The sequence below is a fragment of the Silurus meridionalis genome, chromosome 22 (genome assembly GCF_014805685.1).
Source record: "Silurus meridionalis isolate SWU-2019-XX chromosome 22, ASM1480568v1, whole genome shotgun sequence".
NCBI lineage: Eukaryota > Metazoa > Chordata > Actinopteri > Siluriformes > Siluridae > Silurus > Silurus meridionalis.
The window spans coordinates 10,411,483-10,434,934 of NC_060905.1; the positions used below are offsets into that span (position 1 = coordinate 10,411,483).

At 35.8% G+C, this 23,452-nt stretch overlaps 1 protein-coding gene across 3 annotated transcripts in view; it reads left to right on the plus strand.

Moving 5' to 3' along the window:
- The window catches only part of csmd3b (CUB and Sushi multiple domains 3b), a 383,608-nt gene that overhangs the window by 27,771 nt on the left and 332,385 nt on the right, over positions 1–23,452 (plus strand). For all 3 annotated transcript variants that reach the window (XM_046834810.1, XM_046834811.1, XM_046834812.1), the window contains exon 2: positions 19,833–20,055. In XM_046834810.1, the coding sequence (XP_046690766.1) occupies positions 19,833–20,055 (223 nt within the window). The remainder of the gene's footprint in view (positions 1–19,832; positions 20,056–23,452) is intronic.

Sequence of the window (23,452 nt, forward strand, 5' to 3'; positions counted from 1 at the left end):
ACTTACAAGGGCTTGATATAGATTTTTTATGTTTAGTATAAGGTAAATTTACACCCATGTATCTACAAGCATCTATGTCAAACAAAATACCAAACTCCCAGCCTTAGTCTAAATGCTATATATACATATACATACAGTGGCTGGCGGTCAAGGCCAGCAAAGCCTTCTCTGCTGGCCTAAACAATATCAGAGGAACACTATCTGACCTACATTTACAACATAAATTCTAATATTTGTTCAATGAAATTGTATTAATTTATTCCCAACAGTTTATTCTTTTCATTTCGTAGCGTTTCTCTCAGCTGCACTGCTTCCGGTATGTTTATGTTGATGTTAAATTTTTTGTCCAATCAGATTTTAGCCTCTATGTGCTGCCATGTCAATCTAATCTGCCCAAGGCCTTCAAAGTCAGTACTGCTGGCCTTTTTACCTTAGAGAATATCATCAATAAGTCTGTTTCTTTATACAACCAGATTTAAAATTAACCTCACAGGGCAGCTAGCTGGCCCAGAATAGCATCAGCATTTTTCCATCCTCTCATTGGTTGGTCAGAGGGAAACTGTTATAGCCAAGTTTGACTGGCAAAACACGTCTGTAGCGTGCTGCACACATGAATACATCTGAGTTAGACTTTTTTTATGCCTACGGAGGAAGAGAAATTGATTTGGTCTCGGACATACTAAAAATACATTTTCCAGAAAAGCTAGACATCGTGAGGAGAGGTTGGCCAAACCAAAAGCTAGCTAGCTTGTCTCAGGGCTTTAAAGGGCATGAGTATGCATCTGTGGTGAGTAGGTTGTATTTTATTAACATTTAACAACAAATATTAATTCTGAACTGCTTTAGATGATGTAGGTGGCATATATATATATATATATATATATATATATATATATATATATATATATATATATATATATATATATAATATACGGAAGGAGCTGGTCAATGACCTGAAAAGAGCTGGGACCACCGTTTCCAAGGTTACTGTTGGTAATACACTAAGACGTCATGGTTTGAAATCATGCATGGCACGGAAGGTTCCCCTGCTTAAACCAGCACATGTCCAGGCACTTCTTAAGTTTGCCAATGACCATTTGGATGATCCAGAGGAGTCATGGGAGAAAGTCATGTGGTCGGATGAGACCAAAATAGAACTTTTGGGTCATAATTCCAATAAACGTGTTTGGAGGAAGAAGAATGAAGAGTACCATCCCAAGAACACAATCCCTACTGTGAAGAATGGGGGTGGTAGCATCATGCTTTTAGGGTGTTTTTCTGCACATGGGACAGGGCGACTGCACTGTATTAAGGAGAGGATGACCGAGGCCATGTATTGCGAGATTTTAGGGAACAACCTCCTTCCCTCGGTTAGAGCATTGAAGATGGGTCGAGGCTGGGTCTTCCAACATGACAATGACCCGAAGCACACAGCCAGGATAACCAAGGAGTGGCTCTGGAAGAAGCATATCAAGGTTCTGGAGTGGCCTAGCCAGTCTCCAGACCTAAACCTCATAGAGAATCTTTGGAGGGAGCTCAAACTCCGTGTTTCTCAGCGACAGGCCAGAAACCTGACTGATCTAGAGAAGATCTGTGTGGAGGAGTGGGCCAAAATCCCTCCTGCAGTGTGTGTGCAAACCTGGTGAAAAACTACAGGAAACGTTTGACCTCTGTAAATGCGAACAAAGGCTTCTGTACCAAATATTAACATTGACTTTCTCAGGTGTTCAAATACTTATTTGCAGCTGTATCATACAAATAATCAAACATTGTGATTTCTGTATTTTTTTTTAGATTATGTCTCTCACAGTGGACATGCACCTACGATGACAATTTCAGACCCCTCCATGATTTCTAAGTGGGAGAACTTGCAAAATAGCAGGGTGTTCAAATACTTATTTTCCTCACTGTGTATATATACAGTATATATACAGTGTATATATATATATATATATATATATATATATATATATATATATATATATATATATATATATATATATATATATATATAAAATGATTTGCTTATAATATGTTCTTCTTGAATATCTTCTAATTTTAATAGTCTACTTTATTCATCAGATGATATTGGACTAGTTTGAAAAATGGTGTTTAAAAAAGATAAAAAAGATTTCAGTCAATAAGTCATTGTAAAAGGAAATGAGAGACAGGCTCATTTCACTTCATCATGCATAGCTTCAGGTGCAGGCAGAGGTAATAAGCATATATTGAATAGCATGGAATAAAAAATAGCCCCCTCATCCTTTCTAGCAGTTTCATAAAATACCATAACTCACTGAATGTTTAGTGCCTCACTGTATATATTTCTCCCACATACTAAGTACATGGTGGCAAATATTAACTGCTTCTTTTCAGGGCCTTCTTGTCTTTTGACCTGATTCTTCCTTTATGCTTGACTAAAGTGTTGATGCATAGTTCGGGGTATGACCGAAGTTTGTTATTACTGAATCATCCCAGTTGTTTGTGAGACAAAGTGCATGAAGAGGAGTGGTTCCATTATACTCTATAGTGAAGGTTAAAACATTTCATTTCAGGGTAATTGCAGATCTAATTAGTTTACCACAAAGCATGATCCCTGCCCAGAGCTTACAATATAATAAAAAGGATTCTTTGTTCTAATTTGTTAAATGACTGACTGTTATCACTAATAGCTATAATAACTGTAATGAAAAACACTACAGCAGAAAATATTGTTCATTTCTACCTAATATAAACCCCTGGTAAAAAGGGAACAAATACATGAAAGAAAACATAAAAGATGTGTTTTTTTCTGCTGGTGTTAATGAATGCATGGAATTAGCTGGCAAAGGTTTGCCGACTAAACAAAGGGGCTCACATCCGTGTGCAAGTGCAGCTCATTGAAGTGAAGCTCAAGTGAATCTAAAGAATCATTGAGTAAGAGGTAACTGTATTCCTCTATCAAGCTTTTTTGGCTGGCAATTTATATCACACACAAATGGTTTATTGGTCTAAATATTTATGATGTAATTATGCAAAATGATGGGTGTTTCATGCTTTGATGTTAAATAATAAAATTGTGCATATTGTCTTTTTAATTGAGCTGTAAGTTTTGCAGTCTTATCTGCCAATAGAAATGGAATATGATGTCAGAAGGGAGTGATATTACTGAATGTTCCTGAGGGCCCAAGGTCCTGTTCAAGAGCAGTATGTTTTCTGTAATACCATCATAGCTGAGAAAACATATTTTAGTAGCTGAAGATACATCTGCTCACCTCTCTGACATCCCACTGGCTTACTCTTTAACTTGCTGAGCCCAGTTTGTCTGCAGTGTTCTGTCATATTCGTCAGCAGGTCAGGATTATGACATAGAAAAAAATAATATAAAATCGAAGGGAAAAAAAATTGATAAAACGTGATCTCATAGCAAAACCTCACTAAACATTGGCGAGGAAATATTTAGTGGGAAGAGGGCAGGTTGATGATGAATGTTCGCTCTATTACCACAGTTGCATCCAGCGGTTTATTAGGTGGTTGTTGCACTGCCTAATAACACTAAGAATGCACCCTCAAAATGGCAGATTATAATATTTTTCTGAAGACTGTGAAAAGACAAGTCAAATTAGCATACAATGTGTCAATAGTTGAAGAATTTAAATTTGACGAACAAGCCCATGGAAATAATGATGCTTCATATCAGGCATAGCTGCTAACTGGGGTTGGTGGAGAAGCTGTGCCACGGCTTCATTTCTCCTTCTCCCTTTCTTCTTCTTCACTTCAGTGCCCTTTACACACTCTGCTAGTGTTTATATCATTACCTCCCTTTAGTATCTTTTTTTCTTTCTTCCCCATGAACCACGTACACTGGCTCAGACAGAGAATCTCTTACCCTCGGTTACTATAGCAACCAGGGTGTGCATGTATATTTGTGTGTGTGTTTGAGGGGTGGGGGTGTTGGTTGCGGGGTGTTTGGGGGGGTAAGGTCTAAATAATAAATTTTCCCTTCATACACACTAACACACACAGAGACTGACTGGGTTTAAAATCTGGTCTTAGATCTAGTGCAGGGTTATTTTTTTACAATTGATCTGGTTAGTTTGAATGTTCAAATGCCTCCTATTGCCTGCGCTGCTCCCAAACACTGTATGCTTGCATTTAAAACAAAACCCACCTAGATAGATTTACTGAGTGGTGAGCACATCGCATATAAAGGCTCTAATTGCACTTCAGAGATATAGAAATTAAAGAGGTTTAAAAAGTCTGATAAATATGTCTGTGAAATATAATGCCTCATTGTGCCCTAATCAGCTGGTTGCAATTAAATCATTTTCACTTTCTGCACATTAAACAGATGAAGTAGGAAAGTGGACAGAAAGATGGGCAGCTAACTCAGAGAAGTGATGTCTGTTTTCAAAAGTATTTGATTTAACAACAAATTTGTAAGTTAATTAGTCTAAAGGTAACACATATATATGCATGGACTCATTTAACGGGTAAGTTTTACTTTGTTTATTTCTGGAGTTGTGTAGACTAATGTTTTGATGTTACACCATAAATAAGAAGAAACTTAGGTTTAAAAAGACTTCCCTGAGAAGTTCTGCATTGCAGTGGGATTTAGGTCATGAAAGACATGGTCTCCCTTTGCATTGCTTGCACTATTTGCTATTGAAAACATGTTGAAAATTATGCAATGACATTTTGCTTGATGTTAGAAAAAAAAAATCAGAATTGGAAATAATTCATTAAATGGAGAATGGAAACAAAGCTAAAAAAGACTACAAACTCCACAATAATGAAAGATGAATTTTAATAAATGTGCCCATGAAAAGGTAATTGTATGTAACATGATCACAATACTGTTTGATTTCTTCTATATAATAATAATAATAATAATATACCTGGTCATTGATAAAGAGTGCAGAGTGGTGAAGATAAAATCTATTTTATACTGTTTTTCTCATGAAGATGAAAAGGATTTGAGTTGAATATGCGGAACGACGGAATCTTTACTTTAGTCGTATCTTTTGGTCCTCAAAGGCCCATTTAACATTAGTGACTGCACCATATGTTATCTAGGGCTAGTAACCACCTGCTATTCTGTATTTTGCTTAGACTGTGACTAATGTCAGCTCCCTCCTTCCCCAAATGTATTGTAGGCACAGTATGAAAAATGAACCATGCTTAATTCCCCAAATAATTGTGGCCATACTGGCTTAAAACATACAGGGGATTCTGTAAGAACCTAAGCAATGCCTGAATACATTAGAGCAGGATGTTTAGTGCAAACTCCAGGAACACGTGTAAAATGTGCACATGTGAGAAGGTGAGATTAAAAGCCACAAATGAATGCTCTTTCTTCATGCAAATGCTCTCCAAAGTATGCCTATAATCATAGATTCATAGAAGAGAAGGTAGAATGTACTCTTCTTTATTCCTCGGATAAAAAGTATGCTACACTACACCACACACACCACCGCACTATACTACCCTACACTACACTGCACTACAATACACTACATTACACACGCACAGTTATTACAGTAGGAAATGATTATTCTCCTGATTTGTATTGATGGCCTTGATAAAAAAATATATTTTTTTTTATGGAAAAAGGGTTGATAATTGCTTCCCATGTGAATGCTGCTCATTAGTTTACCTGTAGTTTGTTGAAACAGGATATTGTTTGAAAGGAGAATTTTCAACATTTTCAATCAGAAAGAGGTGTCCTTGAATGCAGTGCTCTTCCCCACTAAATTTCACAGTGCAGCCATGTGATTAAGGGACTGATCACATCTGTGTGTGTGTGTGTGTGTGTGTGTGTGTGTGTGTGTGTGTGTGTGTGTGTACAAAGGTCAGAGTAGAGCACAGAGGACCTCTATAATGTCAGTGGACCTCATCAGTGTGTCATTATTGAAATGCAGACTCTGAGATCTAAGAGCTGCTCTAGTCTTCAGATGTTCTGCTGTTATTTCATCTGTTTCTCTCGGGAAATCCGCAGCTCCTGTCAGTTCCCCTGATATACTGGTAATTGGGGAGGACCATAAAAAGCGAATGCAGCAGTTTTCTCATAAATAATGTCAAAGAGATGCATTAGACAAATCTAACTAGATTCGTGCTGGAGTTTATCTTGCTGCATTCCTATTACATCCATTGTAACTAGGGTTGCCATACACGGCGAATAATCAATCTCAGTCACCCAGAATGAAAAAAACAAAAAAAAAACAAAAAAAAAAAACAAGGTTTCAGGTTGCAGAGATAAATAATATATAAAAAAGGGTTCAGCATGTGGGTAACATTGTGTGAAAATGTATTTGGCTGAACACTCCCCCTGTCAGGACAGGATGTTGGGGAAATGTGTAAAGTGCTTTATTTAAAAGCAGGCAAAAAATCCAAAATGTCAGGCAACCGATAGTGAAATAACCTAGCAGAATTCAAACAAGACTTTGCATTAAACTAACTATATTGGGAAATGCTGTATATAAAACTAAATAGTGGATTATAATGTACTTAATTATATGAAATACAGATTGGTTGTAATTAGTTGGCTGGTGAAGTGGTGCGTAGGAGTTAGCAGGGGATTCTGGAGATCCTGGAGGATGTGGCATGCTCTGTCACTCACTAAAGTCACTTTACAGTTTCAACTTCCATACAGAGCATTAGATAGGACAGGAATGACACAGGGCAAGATTCAGATAACCGAAAATGCATTACTGTAACTTGCCAATATAAAATAATATATAATTATAAATCAAATTGCCATTGTAAAATTATATACATGAAATAAAACCACAAAAATGCAAAGGTGATTACAGGATTTTTTATAATAATGCAGTGATGAGGTTATGGGTGTGTTTAGTATTTTCATGGAGTAATTATTTGGCAGGATTTGAGCATAAATAACTAATTTTGGTTTAATATGATTGTTAAAGGTAACACCTGTAAACCTTTTCAATTATGTAATTATACAAACAGCAAATCATGTAGCAGCAACTTAATTTAATATTCACATAATTTGACAATATAGAAAATGTGATCTCATTGACTTTAGTTGTTGTTGCCAGGGAGGCTGGTTTGAGTGTTTGGGGGCAGATATTGACATGGAGGTCAGAGGGGAATGGGCAGTCCTGTTCAAATTTACAGGAAGCCTACAGTAAGTAAATGAAACACTAACAGGTAAAGAAAAGCATCGGAAAATACATCCATTTACAGGCATTGTGAAAGAAGAAACATGGGGGTGTACTTAGTTATACTTAGACATAGTTGCACACCCTTTAAGAATGGGGCATGTGATTTTGTGATTTTGTTTAAAATTTACCAACTGCATTCAAACTCATGTGCAAAACTAATTCTCAAAACAGCCTTATCTTGATTTTTTTTTTTTTAATCCGACTCTGAAACCATGGTTCTTATTAAGTATGAATAGATTAGAGTATTAAAGTATCTGATTCGATATACACAATATGAACAAAGTTTTTGCTTTTTGAACATCCCATTCCACATGTAGCCCTATTTGCTGTTATACAGTAATAACCTTCACTCTGCTTGGAAGTAGTTTCCAGAACTTTTTGAGTGTTTCTAAGAAGAATTGTGCTCATTCCGCCACAAGGGCATTAGTAAAGTCAGGTACTGATGAAGGCTGAAGAGGCCTAGGGTGCAGTCAGTATATTCCAATTCCAGGTTAGTAAGGTTGTAGTCAGAGGACACTCAAGATTTTCCACTCCAACCATATCTTCATGGAGCTGGCTTTGTGTACAAGAGCATTGTCATTCTAAAACATGTAACTGGATGAGATTTTGATGTCAGCCTCCTACACTAACACAGACACATACAGAATATGTGAATGTATAGGCTCAGAAGACACAACAAATTATTTTGGAGAAGCTCCTGAATCCTACTGATTAAATTTCAATTGAATCAAATAATGTTAAATCTTTTCTGCATTCATATACCTTGAGTACACATTGCTTTAACGGCCATCATTCAAACTTTAACAGCTAACACTTTTGTCAAAACAATGCAACCATAACTTGAACTTGAAATGGGAAAAAACAAATAATTCATTCATTGCTGTAATCACATTTGTTTGTTTTTTTCTCTTTTCATTTCCTTCATCGTCCTCCTTCACACATTAGTTATTTATTATCTCCTTTCCAGCTGAAAAACACAATGAATATTTAGAGATGCGTCACCCCTGACTCATCTAAATTGCAGGTTAAACTCAAAAGATACCTCGGATGTCATGTTCTTTTGTCAACTCATGGTGCAATTTTTTTTTTTATTGATTTTGTACACAGTCCAATTTCACCGCTACTTTAATTACTGGTGGCTGTTACAGTAGTAATCCAAATATCTAACCATAATTTAGAATATAATGTTGCAGTTAGTTATTGTTGGATTGCTGAAGGGATTGATTGTGCCAATACATTATATTAATGAAGCTGAATATTCACCAGCTGTGGACAGAAATTGGCTGAACGAATTTGACAGAATTTATAAATAACTCAAGATGAATATCAAGACCCAGTTAAGTAATGAGAATGAGAATACAAAATGCAGCAAAATATCCATTAGCAGGAGTGCTAACAAGAATGCACAAAGAACACATTTCTGTGCAAAAAAAACACCCTTACAGCACTTAGTATGCAGAAACACATAATTATAAAGCAGCCCTTAGCTCATATTGTAGTTTTTTCCTGTGGTCGATACTATGCTGGAGAAAAGCATTGATGGAAGTGAGAGATAAAGAAAGAGAGCAAATGATGAGAAACATGGCAAATGAAGTAATATTGCAGATCGATTCAATAGTGCTAAGAAGAATTGGTTTTTTTTTTACCTTGGTACAATAGTACAGCAGGTTTCTTATTGAAATTAAAGCTGAAAAAAATGGAGTCTTTCCTTAGCCACTGTCTGTCTCTGGTTTGCTCATAGTTATCAAAATCAATATTCTGTTTTCTGTAACGTTGCTTTACAATTGTCATCGTTAAATGCATTATGCAAATAAATTGGATTAAAGTTGAATCTCTGATTGATTTTTTTGTAATATAATACATGCCACATCCTTATCTATTAAAATTAGCCTTTAATAGTTGATTTAAAAATTAATAAAAAATGATTAAGTTTCATGCATGCTTTCTCTCTCTTTCTCTCTCTCTCTCTCTCACACACACACACACACACTGTTGAAACACAGGAAAAATTTCTTTTTTTCCAAACCAACTTTCATGCATAAAAAATTAGACCAATACTGCCTGCTTCAGCAAATTGTTAGTGTAGCGTGTACTGACCAGTGCTGATAGCTTTTGGCATAAAGTATCTGCTGCAATGATGCTGAAAATGCATTGCCATTAGGAAATTCTTAAAATATTATCAACACTTTTCATTTACAGTAAAGTATTTAATTTATTTAAATGAAAACCTTCAGTGGAGTTTAGGTAAATATGATCAGGAATGTGTTATCTTTCTGTTGTGCAAGTGAGCAAATCATTTTTGGGTTTAATGGGCTTTACAGGACCTCAATCCTGACGCACATAAGTACATATTTCTTTCATTTATATTCAACTATAGGTTGGTGGTGGTGGTTGCATAACTTAGGAACTCTGGGCATGAGGCTGGAATACAACTTGGATATTGCTCCATGCACACACTGATTTGCACACTAATTCAAACATAGAGATCATTTAGATTAGCCAGTCCACCTAATGGTATGTTTTGTGGAGGTAAGATGAAACATAAGAACCTAGAGAAAATCCACAGAGAGAACAGGAAAAACTCAGCAGTCAGTAACCCAATCTCAGGATTGATCGAGAGACCTTGGAGCTGTGAGGTGGCAAATCTACACACTGCACCCACTTCTGCATTAAATGGAAAATATATTGAAGCGGTTTCAGGTACAGGTCACTGAAACAGTTTCTGCAAAACAAGAAATTCTTAGCTAACATTTAGACACCCATACCAAATCTCCAAACACCACACATATACCTGCTGCATATATGATTTAAAGGATGTAATTTTGAGCACTTAAGCTGTCTAAACACAGTAAGAAACTGTGGTAGGAGCATCACATGCTGCTGTAAGTGCTAGGCTTTTTTTCCCCTTTTACCTCTGACAATGTCTCCATTTGTCTACTCCTGACTATATTCAGCTTTAGATGTGGCAAAATGGTACATAACTGCAAGCTAAGAACACAACTGTGGACAGAATGAAAAAAATTTCACTTAATAAAGAGGTTAAACCGAGAGAAATGGAGAAAGAGAGAATAATTTATCAAGTGAAATTACCACCTACAGTGTTTTTAGTCCAGACAGACTTTCAACAGTATAAGAGTCAGTTTCTTAACTAACAAGCATTTGCCTTTCATTTAGAAAGTAAAAAATAGGTAAAAAAGGGCAAATTCACTTCCCAATGTCTTTTCAAAATCAGCGTTGGTTACTTCAGAAAAAAAACCTGACAAATGCAGCTGCGTGTTGTGTGTTTATACGTAATTGTGTCATTATGGTTGTAATCACTTTAACACCTGGCAAAGACCTTATGAAGAGCTGCTGTCAACCATGAGCCTTAATTTGTGTGTGTGTGTGTGTGTGTGTGTGTGTGTGTGTGTGTGTGTGTGTGTGTGTGTGTGAGAGAGAGAGAGAGAGAGAGAGAGAGAGCATAGGGTGAAGGTGATGAGGATGTGTACACACAGGAGCTGATTAAATGAGGGTGTTGGAGGTACGGTGTATGTGTGTGTACACAAGCGTTTGTGACTGTGTGGTTGTGGCAGCCAGCTGGAGGGCTTCTTGTTTGGGTTATTAGAAAATCAAGGAGGTTTGAGGATCGATCAGTGCTGCCAAAGATGCACAGCATGTAACTGATGCCCCTTTAATTAATCGTCATCTCTAAACTACTCAAAAAACACACATATGAACGCACATTGTCTTCCGCATGCCTTACTGCTTTTGTGAGGATCTTTCACTGCTCTGATTATTAATTCAATTAACATTAGTAACCAAAACGAAACATTTTGTATCGTTATATTTTATTTATTTATTTCTAATTTAAAAAGCAGTCCTCATTGCTCATCAAGCACTTCTCTTCCCAACAGGATATTTTTATATTTGTGCGTAGTAATTACCCTAGATTGATCAGTATAACTAATATAAATGTTTTTTAAGTTTAATGGTGATAGAATTGCAGCAGGTAGTGTTTTGCTGCCTCATAGCTCCAGGGCCTGATTTGATCCTGAGCTCAGGTTCTAGTCTCTGTGCAGCTTCTTTGCATGTTCTCCTTTTGTAAGTGGCTTTCCTTTGGGTTCCAGCCAGTAGGTGGGTTGCCTACTCTAAATTGCCCCTAGGTGTGAAAGAATGTGTGAATGTTCATATTTATGGTACCCTGGGAAGGATTGGCAGCCATGGTGTATTCCCACCTTACAACCAGTGATATCCCAGGATAAGATCTGGATCCCTTGCAACTATGAATTAATTGAATGAATGAAAAGAGAGGAAAATCTAAATCTACTGATTCTTTTAGTTTAAAGGCTTAACCACAGCATACTATATATTTTTGAAGTGAATTACTGATGTATGTATACTGATTGTTTTAGCCTGATTTGTTTGGTATATTTAAGCTTTGATGTGATTATTTTGATTGCAGTGGTCACATCCTTTGTGATAGCAAAATAGTTTAAGTTGAGTTATCATTGGGCATGCTATCAAGTATCTGACAACCAGGGAAGTGGTAGGTTAGTGGTTAAGGTATTGGGCTCCTGATTGGAATGTCACAAGTTCAAATCTCAGCTCCATCAAGATGTCACTGCTGGGTCTTTGAACCAGCCCTTAACCCTCAACTGCTCAGTTGTGTCAATCTGGTTACAGGTGTCCGCCAAATGCTATAAATGTAAATTACAACTACCCAACACACTTGTTCTGCTAAGTGTACAGTGTAAGCATATGTAAAGTTTGAGATCCTAAACATTTCCAAATGATTATTAATGGAAAAATATTTATTTTTAGAAAACACAGATACAAGACAAATAGTATAACAAACTGTATTTTTTTTACTGATGCTGAAATGGTAGTATAAAGCATATGCACTGTTTTACCTTTAATGTACACAATACGGAAAAGAATTGTGGACATCGCACCATCAGATTCGTACGTGCTTTTTGAACATCCATTTCCACATTTAGTCCCTATTTGCTGTTAACCTCTAGTTATCCTGTTAGTAAAGTCAGGTTTAGATGTCAAGATCTTCCACTCCAACCCTTTTAACGCATATCTTCATGGAGCTGGCTTTGTGCACAGGAGTATTGTCATGCTGCAACAGTTTTGGGTCTCCTAGGTAAAGTGAAGGAAAAATCTTACGCTACCACATCCAAAGACATCCTATACAATTGTGTGCCTCCAACTTTGTGGTAACAGTTTGGGCAAGAACCACATTTGTTTGGAAAAGTCAGATGTCCTAATAATTTTGTTCATATAGTGTGTAAATTTCACTTAAAAAAATTATTACAAAAATACGTTAAGGGCAACTTTTAAAACAGTCTAAACAAAAATGAAAATTGCACCACGTGCATACAATTTTTGTATGTAAAAAAAAAAAGTATGTGACAAATTGTTATATGAATCTTTTGCAAGTTGGCAGTAAGTACATAATGAAGGTCTACCTAATAGTAGCAACAGCATTTTGTGGAAATGTGACATACTTGCTTCTTTATGTCCTCATGCTGGAATGCGTCTGCACTTTAGGAGCATTACTTGCACTTTGATGGACAGTTTGATTGGTCTCTCTTTTCCTTTGATTTCTCCCATGCTTATATTTTGTTGTCAGAGAGACTGAGGTTATGCTTCCTGCTGTCTTTTGTCTATGTCTGTCTAATTTGGTTGTCCTTGCTCTGAGACAGCCATGGTTTAATCTATGCTATGCATTGCTGAGAGACATTTGTAGTGATGTGTATCAGTGTAGACTGGTTGATACAAAGAAAGGTTACTTGCTTATTAATAGCTGGAGTCTTAGTTATCACTGGGCACTGGTAATCAGGGGATGAAAGGAAATTTGGTGGTGACATCATATGAGATGAGATATTGATGAATATTTAATTAAGCGGTAGAACACGACCGGGTTTGTGTTGTTGTGAATGACCATATTGTTGATGATTTGTTTGCAGTCATATACTGATGGCAAATTTTTATATTACAGACTGTAGTGTTTAATTTAAAACATAAGCAAAAAATGAGTAAATGTGAATTGGACTTTGTTTGAGATGTTGATAATAAAAAGCTACATAGAGAACGGTAACTATTTAGGTCCATTATTCAGAAAATGAAAGAGATGCCAAAAAATGCAGCTACATAATTTCAGCAAGTCATCTGTTAAAATTAATCCCGCAAGGACTAAAACATGAATGATGTGCTTTTATAACGATATAATGAATGATGGGGGTAAAAATCTGGCTCCTTCCAAAATTTCATGTGTAGTATTAGAAAATAATGTGTAGTATTATATTTATATATATATATATATATATATATATATATATATATATATATATATATATATATATATATATATACAACAAACTTTTAACCACTCCAGTTAGTCAATGTTACCGTTCCAGTATTTTACATTAGCATCCCATTCTCTTTTTACACTACAAGATACAGTATATATACAATTTCAATATATAAGTTGTTATAATGAGTCAATAAAAAAGTGAAATATGTCTTGCTTGTTCACTGTTTTACGGTACATAAAAACAGGTATGAGTATTTTGAGCACTAAACTGTTCCAAATGCTTGCAAGATCATTTAATTTCAAATGCGCTTTATTTCTGTAACATGAATTGCAGTGCATGGCTTTCAAACTGAATGACTTACGGCATAGGAAGCAATTTGAATTGCATTATTCCATTCTCATTTGGCCAGTTCTTTGTTCTTCTGTAAATTAAGTTATTAATGGAAGCTTCAGAAAGCAAGTAACAGGGGAAAAAAGCCAAAGACTCAAATAAATATGCTTTCCAGTTTACACTTAATTTAAATGGCTCGTTTTTAACATTTTATTTATAAATTCTGTTTACACGCATTGTCAGCAGTGCATAAATGGGGATTGAGGATGGACGATAATTTAGTTATAAATACTACTGTATATTGGCAGACATCATGCTCATGGAAAAGTGGTGAGAGCTGGCCATGTGCCAAGGTGAAAATGAGACACACACTTCTTCCATCTGAATGTGGAGGGTCACAAAAGACAGAGTAGCACCACTTCGGCTGTCAGCTCACACCGGCAGAAATTGCATACACATTTGCAGCATGTCCCCGAAACCAATATGGAGAATGAAAGTGCAGTTAATGCAGCGGTTCTGCAACCTGCTGTTTACCTCAATCCCAGCAGCAACAACACCACAACAGAGAAATGTAATAAAGAGCCAGAAGTATTTCTATATTTTTTTATGCATTGCATGTTGGAGTAAGGCTTTGTATGTATTTGTTATACATTAATTCAACATGAACTCATAAAGTACTAGTGCTAGGTAGGATGTGATAGTAATGGAAATGGTAATTTTTTTTTATACATATTAGTTGAAAGCAAAGTGCAGATTGTTGCAGTTGTTGTACATGGTATTTAGGGAAAGCGGACAAATCAGGGTTGCACATGCAGAAAATAACAGATTTTGAACTTGAAATTTTGGTCTTGGTTACTTTCCAGATTTCAAGTAGATATGCCTTCTGCCTTTCCTGAATAAAACTTTGAGCTCAGATTTTTTTTTTTTACTTTCTGTGGAGAATTAATTCTGTTCAGAGATTCCCTGTAATTCAGTGTTACTGAAGTGAATATGTAGTTTGTAGAAAATGTAGAGCATCCTGTATATGTCCATGCTGTCTTTCTTAGAAAGGCCATTACAAAGCGTGAACCTTCATGTGTATATAAGAGAGAGAGAGAGAGAGAGAGAGAGAGAGAGAGAGAGAGAGAGAGAGATAAAAGTAAACATAGAAGTATAGTAGAAGTTGGTTAAAGAAATTATTTAAATGTTAATCACTGCCTTTTTAATGGTAGAACTGCAAAGGCAGCTTGAATGAGGAAGGGAGAAGGGAATTACTGAACACTTATGCAGCAACAAGCTCTTGGCCTTGAGAAAAACTGTTTGTCTATGGTGGGTGTTTGGATCTCAAAAGATGTGCAGTATTGTTTTAATTGCTGGCTTTTAAAAAATTGGCCTACCTGACTAATTATCTAGAGAAAGATTGTGGACCTCTGGAGGGGTACAGTAACTAGCAGGCATTTTTAAAGCTCAAGAATAAATATCCTGAACTACTAAAATAATGATACTCTAAAAAGTAAATCTTATCACGATGGGATTTTTAATCTGCACAAATTGTTCATGCTAAATTTTCCCCTGCTCAGAATATGTTTATTTGCTAAAATTAGTTTCAAACAGGCAAGTTTTTTGGCTCTTCTTTGCAGAGCTGGTATGATTATCTCCATTTAAAAAATGTATGCAATCTCTTAACCCACTGCTTCAGTGAATCACTGACAAGCTTTAAGGTTCTACCCTGCTATGTGTTTCACATTATGCTCTCTAATAAAAACCCATAAGTTAAATAATTGGCTTGGGTGAGTTGGACATCGCTGGAGTCTCCTTAGTTATCTTATCGCCTTATCTCCAACACAAATTAGTTCTTAAAATCTTAAAAGATCTCTAAGGCTCTATCCTGGCTAATATTTGTTGGCCTTACGCAACATCACTCCTCTCCGGTTCAGGTAATTAGCTCTTTAAAGGATGCGCGGGCGATAAAGAGTAAATTCTAATTAATCTGATTTTTCATTGTGTGTTTTGTCCATGGACTCTGGAATCACTGTGTCTGTTTTTTTCTCCCCTATCTCAGAATTTGGGGCTCAGTACTGTTGGCAGTTTACCCAGGGGAGTGGGCACAAGCTGCTAAATCTCCACATTAATCTCATTGCTAAGGTCAAGATGGTAATTTAGCAGTGTTCTCTCTCTGGGGCTGCAGCATAATCAATTGCTCTGTCTAAGCCTTATTTTCTTATCACTACAATATTTAACTGTAGGAGTAAGCAATTGCTTGTTAACTTGAATTGCTCTCGCTGTGTTTGTGAGCGTAATAAGTTCTTTTAAGAGTCTTTGGAAATGAGATGACTGTTACTTTTTACTGGGGAAACAAAATAAAGACCATTGGCTTATGTAAGCCTAAGTGAGAATAAACATCAATGTGGTGCCAAAAGACTTTATCGTCTGAACCAATACTTACAAGTGTTTACATTTGGCATATTCGATAAAAACATCATTACATTACATAGAATACAGTATAAACTGCATGTACTACAATATTTAGTTATCTTCAAATGTATATGTTGTGCGTTATCTAGAATGGTTCCCTATAGCTCAGATACTCACAAAACACTTTATTGTCTGACCTCTTGTTTGTTTAAAATTAAATTATGACCCTGCAGCGTTTTTATAGCCATCAAGTTCTCTCCTTAAGTGATTAAGATCTCAAACACTTCTATGGCCAGTTTTTCCATTCCAAAAGAGACCTCAAGCTTCTTGGAAGCTTGTCCTTTCAGACTATATCTATTAACAAATTTAAGAACTTAAGAAGGTTCATGAGCTTAGAGTTTGTTTAGAAAAAGAAAAGTGAACAGTTCTACAATGGCATTAAGGCCTTAATGGCCAACACAATAACACAAAATTAAGTTTGAGATTTGGGAAGGTTGGAAAAACACTTTTTTTCTTCATAGCTAACTTCCTGTGATATCTTTAATTTGAAAATTATTTTTTTAAGCCTCACTAGCTTTTTTCTTCCTTGTCTTATCATACCTGATATAACTGATTGAAATCACTAAGGTACAAAATATATACGAGATTTCATACGAGATCTATGAAGACATGGTTTGGCAATGTTTTAGTGAAGAACACAAGTGTTCTGCACATAGCCCTGCCCTCGACCTCACTGAACACCTTGGAGAACCAAACAACACATTGGCCATACAGTTTAGTTACAATTAATCTCACATGATTATTAAGAAACCATGCCAATCAACTTCTGAAACGCTTTCAGTATCAAGTGCATCTCATCACACGCAGACTGCACCACAGGCCTTCACTTCGGACATTAGTGGCGGATTTTACGAATGCCAATCATCACAGCCACACTACTCCAAAATCTAATGAAAAGCCTTCCCAGAAGAGTGGTGCTAATTGTGGATGCAAAGAAAGGAATACATTTGGAATTTCATAATCATAAAGCACAAGTGTTATGCTAAGGTGTCCACAAATGTTTGTCCTTGTAGTGGTCATTCTTCCAACCCTGGCTCACATAGTTATTATTTGGATTGCGGAAATAAATATAACCATGTGATAATAAATAAAAGTGCACCATTTTTACTTCAGAGGGTAAGAATTCCAACACTGACATGTGTAGCACCAGAGGTTCACATTGCTTGATACTGACCCATGTTAACATCATCCTTTCCTGTCACCATGTGTGCGTCATCATGCCCCAAAACGACTCCAGCAGTGCATCTGTTTGTTGTGGTGCATGGCAATGAGTTGCTTTATTCTTTTTACAGTTCAATCCAGCTTAATCCTAAAAGTGAGATAGGGGACTACACCTTCACTCATTTCAACTGCCAGATTTCCAGTATGATCAAATTGTATTTGTGTGTGTAAGTGTGTAAGTGAGACTTGTGCTCTCATTTCACACCATGTAGGTGCTAATTTGTCACGGCAGCTTGCAGCACAATCAAGGCCTGCAGTGTCTTCGGCCTTCACAGCAAATCATGTTGGAGCATTTGAACAATGAGGAGTGGCAGAGAGCAGCTCATATACATGCCTAAAGTGCCTGACTTGTGCTGAACAAATCTGTTAAGTGGTGCACAAAACATAGATAAATACCCATTTTAAAACATGAATGAACATGAGACACAAAATTGAGCAGTGATAAAGTGATGAAGTCAGTCAACTAAAATATATATATATATTTTTTCCATAAGAAAGATAAAGAAATTATCTAGATATTTGTATTTTAAACAAGAATTAAATCCTTTGTAAGGTTTGTTTCATTTTTTTGGTGATAGGAGAAAACCAGAATACACTGAGGAACTTGCAAGACTCCACAAAGACAGTATGCTGTGTAGTTGGCACTGTATCTCATTGTGCTGGACATAAATATATTTGTAATAAATAAAAAATATATTTATATATTTATTTGTACTTGGGATTGAAGTAAACATTATTTACTTTTCTTCCAACTTCAATTGTTTTTTTATGGAATATTCTTACTCATAGCTTATACATTTTTATTATCCAGTGTTGTTATTTTTAAACAATACAATGGCCTTAAGCCGCTCCTTCATTCTGTCTACAAAATAAAATAATGTCACTCATGCCTGGAGGCAGATTCCGGAAAACAAATTAAAGTTTTAACTTTTACCACTCATGATCAGTCATGTTCATGGTTGGGTTGTGGGCTGGAGCAGAATAAAACACTTTTTTTCTTCAATATAAATGATTGTGTGTGTGTGTGTGTGTGTGTGTGTGTGTGTGTGTGTGTGTGTGTGTGATTGACTGATTGTCACTTGTCAGATAGTTTTGTCTCTGTGCAACACATCCAAATAGCCAAGCCATGTGTTTATTTTGTGTTTTTTTTTTTTTTTTTTGTAAAATTATGGTTTCATTTATGTAGTCCATTAAATTGGGGAGGTCCCTTTAGTAATGACTCATTGTTTCTCAACAGCTAATAAATTAGCGGAACCTGTTAAAATTATGGAAAACTTTACAGGCCATCTGGCCATGCATAAGTGTTTCATGAAAAATATTTGTTCTCTGTACGCCAGGAAACCCACATCTGAATGAATTAAATGGGGGATGATAAATTTATCAACTTGTTGATCATGGTTTAGAGTTATAACAGCTTTTGTTCCGGATAAAATTTTCAGTAACTTTGTTGGCTAGTTTACCTAATGAATTCATTTTCAGTAATTATTGTTGATGCCTTCCTTTCAATGCCTTGGATTAAAGCCAAGTTAGAATTTTTCTGTATTTTTCTTGATTTTTAAAGCCATGCATAAAAGGGGATTATCTGTTTATCTTTCGGCATTTCCTGAGATTAAATAATAATTGACTGTATTTTGAAATCACATTATAACTGGTGTTTTGAATATATATATATATATATATATATATATATATATATATACAGAGAGAACTGATTAATTGTTTTTTTTTTTTAACTATCAATTGAATATACTTTAAATGTATCAAGTCATCCCCATTTGTTTTCTATTAAATAGCAGTAATTCATGTGATGCTGCTTTAATAGACAACTATTATATGACTATTGATTAGCAGTTCACTAATAAAATGTCCTATTGGTTGTAAATATAATTCCTTATAAGGTAAAGAAAAAAAAGCCAACAAACTTCCACAAGCATGTATTTGTTTGGAATCTTTAGATCCCAAACCACCTTTCTGTAATGAAACGCGAGCTCATGCAATGCATTGATTTATTTTCATGCTTCTGCACTGCGCTTCTGAATAACCAATATGAAATTATAACACCTATATGCTATGCACCTATCAGCTTGCCCAAAACTAGTTTGTAATATTGTTCCAAGCCTCTGGAAACAATACTTCATGATGTGTAAAGGATTGGCTTGTTGATCATATCTGATATTATGAAATGATTAAATGGTGTGATGCTTTTATGCGATGTATAGCCTGGAATATTTAAATTAAAGCAACTTTACTTTTTACAATCTCTCTTAACTTGGAGATTGTTACAGTTGTTTGAATGCCTTTAAATACGCTGTAATATTAATGTGTTTTCTGTGTATGTTTTATGTTTATCTGCTTACAGGTTTCATATACACATGTGGTGGGACATTAAAAGGAAGAAATGGGACCATTGAAAGCCCCGGTTTTCCATACGGCTACCCAAATGGGGCAAACTGTACGTGGGTTATTGTAGCAGAGGAAGGCAACCGCATTCAGATAGTCTTTCAATCTTTTGCAGTGGAGGAGGAATATGATTTTTTATCCCTCTATGATGGACATCCACATCCAGCCAACTTCAGGACAAGGTGAGTGCCACTTATAGAGTAGAAGCAGTATGTTCACGTTTTTTGATGTTCCTTTATGACTTTCCATTTAGTGGAGATTATTTAGTCTCCATTGATGCATTGTGCAGACCTATTTAAACTGATATTGAGGAGACTCTTGATTCATTTTTCAAATCTTTCTGCTGCAGAAATAAAATGGAGAGTATGCACAGAAACAGAAAGTTGCTGTGTGATGAGCTCAGTGCAAACTGGGTCATGGAAACACAAAATGCATTGTGGTTTGCAGTATTTAGCTTTTCTCAAGGAAAAAGTAGTTCATAACATATAGACAATAGACAATCTTAATTAATTAGAATTTCGATCTGAAAACAAGATACAATGGGGCCTGGCTACTTTAATGCCCTGCCAAGAATCCTCCTATGTTAATTAAACAAAAGCAATGCTATCAGAGGTATGTCAGATATTAATTATATTAGTGTTGAAGTAAGTGGGGGGTAAATAGGCATTCTGAATATTACTAGATGTCAAAAGCCATAATAATTATGTTAGTTATTTAATGGGCTGTTTGTAAGATAGTATGTATAAATACTATTTAGTTTTAAATAGTATTTATAATAAATGATTTAGATTGAAATTAATGAGCCATTGTGATATTCATTATTTAGTTGCATAGAGACTTTTTGGTAGATTCATTTTTATTATCAAGTTTTTGTTGATGGTTTTAAGACTTGTACTCCACAAAATCCACAAAATTGCCAGTTAGGGCTGACATTAATTTCATGTGCAGCACATGTGAAATGCTTTACATTATCGGAAAGTTACATGTGACTGAACACACATGATGAGTCTGAAGCTAACCACAGTATGCATATGTATTAGTTATCAGTAAACATGATACACATCTGGATATTTATGAGGAGATTGGAAATGCGTTTAGTTGGGTGCTTTAGTTTTCATTGTTTTCTCTGAGGTTTTTCTAATGGTTATAAATGAAATGTATTTTTTATACAGTCGAAAAACTACTTGCAGGTATTTCTCTGAGGTATCTTATACAACACTGTAGGGGAGCTTAAAACTCAGTTTTCTGTTACACAATGAATTTCATATAGTGAAAAAAATATATACACTCAACATATACTTTCTAAATAACACCTGTATCCTGGCTCAATTAGCTGCTGCTTCTGTCAGCCAACAATAGAAACCTGAAGCTACATTTGAGTACAGGGTCATGGAAACTGGACAGTTGACACTAGCCAAATATGTGTTATATTTACAGCTTACAGGATCCAAGAAGGCTTTCTTAGTTAAACATTTGTTTTGAACCAAAAATAATCCAAAAACAAAAGCAAGTCCACTTGTTATCCCCAAACTCATCCATTACCTGGACCTGTGGTGTCAGTGATCCAGCTTTACAGAAAGGATGAGCACTGTAGAGAAGCTGACTGTATTTGCTGGTCTCACCTGTGCTTTTAGTTTTGTGTACATCAGCATGTTTCATGCCCTGTACAGGCAGCAAGCTGGGTCAGGGTCGCCTCCTGGGGGCCTCATGGGATTTAGAGCCCGGCTTGTGGTGTAGCTCCACACACTTGTCAGCTTCCAGCTGTTCAGCAGCCTGCACAGTGCCGCTCCATCACCTTTATGTTTTCTCTTTTTCTCTGTCTTCACACATATGCCTCTGTAATTTTTCTGTGTATCTCTCTTTCTATTACCCTTCCTCTTTTTGTTTGTCAGGGCTTCCCCAGAATTGTTTTATTTCTTTTTAAAGTTGCATTTTTTGACATGTGATAATTCCATACATCTCTAAAGCCCAATGAATTTCACTGTAGTATTCATTCATGCTAACATTTATTCATAATAGACATCACTTGTGCATTACTCGTGTGTATATATACTAGCAGTAGCATGCCTGATTTAACACAGCGACCTGCTAAAAGCAAATACCAGACAGAACAGTCCTTCCAGCTGAACATAACTGAAATCCTTCTCATTTGAAATAGGAGATATGGATATTTTTTGTATGTTTAACTGTCTGTGAAGTTCTGGATCATTTGCAGCTCCAATATAGTAATCTCCAACAACTGTCGTCTAACATGCCAACCAATAAGAAGCAGGAGATTGTGAGCAAGAAAGGAGAAAATGAGCTAAATGAATAATCTAAAAAAAGAGTTTTATACTTTTTTCTGTCTCTATCTCTTTTTATTTATTTATTTTTATTTTCTCTGCTAAGAATGAAGAGGAGTAATGATATAGCTAAGCCAAGAACTGTTCAAGGTGTAAATAATGTAAGATGTTCTCTGCAGGTGATGCGTTTGTGCTTTGCTTTGCCATTGCATGTTGCTGTTCTATCTTACTAAATTATGCTCCATATTCAGAGATTGACCTATGCGATTTCTCTTCCTTCTTAGTTGTTCTTTTTTGGATTTCTCTCACACTTGCTTTTCTCTATTTAGAATTTTGTGTTTGGAAACAGAAATATATAGCATTTTTTATGACCGCCCTGGTCGTCCTTAGAGATCTGACACAAATAAATTGCAGTGAATAACAGCTCATAACGATTTGCTCGTAACCAAGAGACCGTTTATGGTTTACATTTTAGCTTAATCTGTGAATTGATTTAGTTGTATAAATTTAAGGACCTTCCTGTCTGTCCATGCTGTGTTAAGGAGCACAGAAGAACAAAGTGTGTACCATGTACTGTATATTCTGTATGTATGATTGTAAAAACCTGAGTATGCGTGTATTTAAAGTTCAGATCCAAAGAGTAATATTCTCTGGGTGGGATTGGAGAAAACATTCCAGTGCTGGCAAACACAATTCAATCAAACAATTAAATATTAAGATCATCATATAATCCAACTAGGGGTGTTCTCGTCTAAGGATTTACATAGTCAAATCAGATTTGCCAAGTTTATATAAAATTAGAAAAGAATGTAACTTTACAGATTCTATGTGAAATCAGACATTGAGCACCCCCATATAACCAAAATGGAATGATCCTTGTTTCGTAACTCCTTTGCAAAGATTTAACTGGGAAATTGGTAGTCGAATCAGGCTCCTTCTATTAAAGCATTGAATCTTCAACTATTCAAGGTCACCCCTAAATCCCACATAGTTCCAGAATGCAATGCATCTGTATGACTGATGTTAAAGCTTGTTAGCAAGATGACAAGTGTGATGTTGATGGCAGGGTTAGCATTCAAGTTTTGAAATCTGATTTGCTGAAGGAGTATGGACAGATGAGGAGATTAGAAAGATGAACAGATTAAAGGACTATAGCAGTCCACATTTAGTTACTATTTGCTAATATAATAACTCTTTGGGCAGATGTTTTATTTGATTTTTGAGTCTGGTTGTAGAGATTTGTGATCATTCATCCACAAGGGTGTTAGCATAATCAGGTGTTCATGTAGGGTGGGGA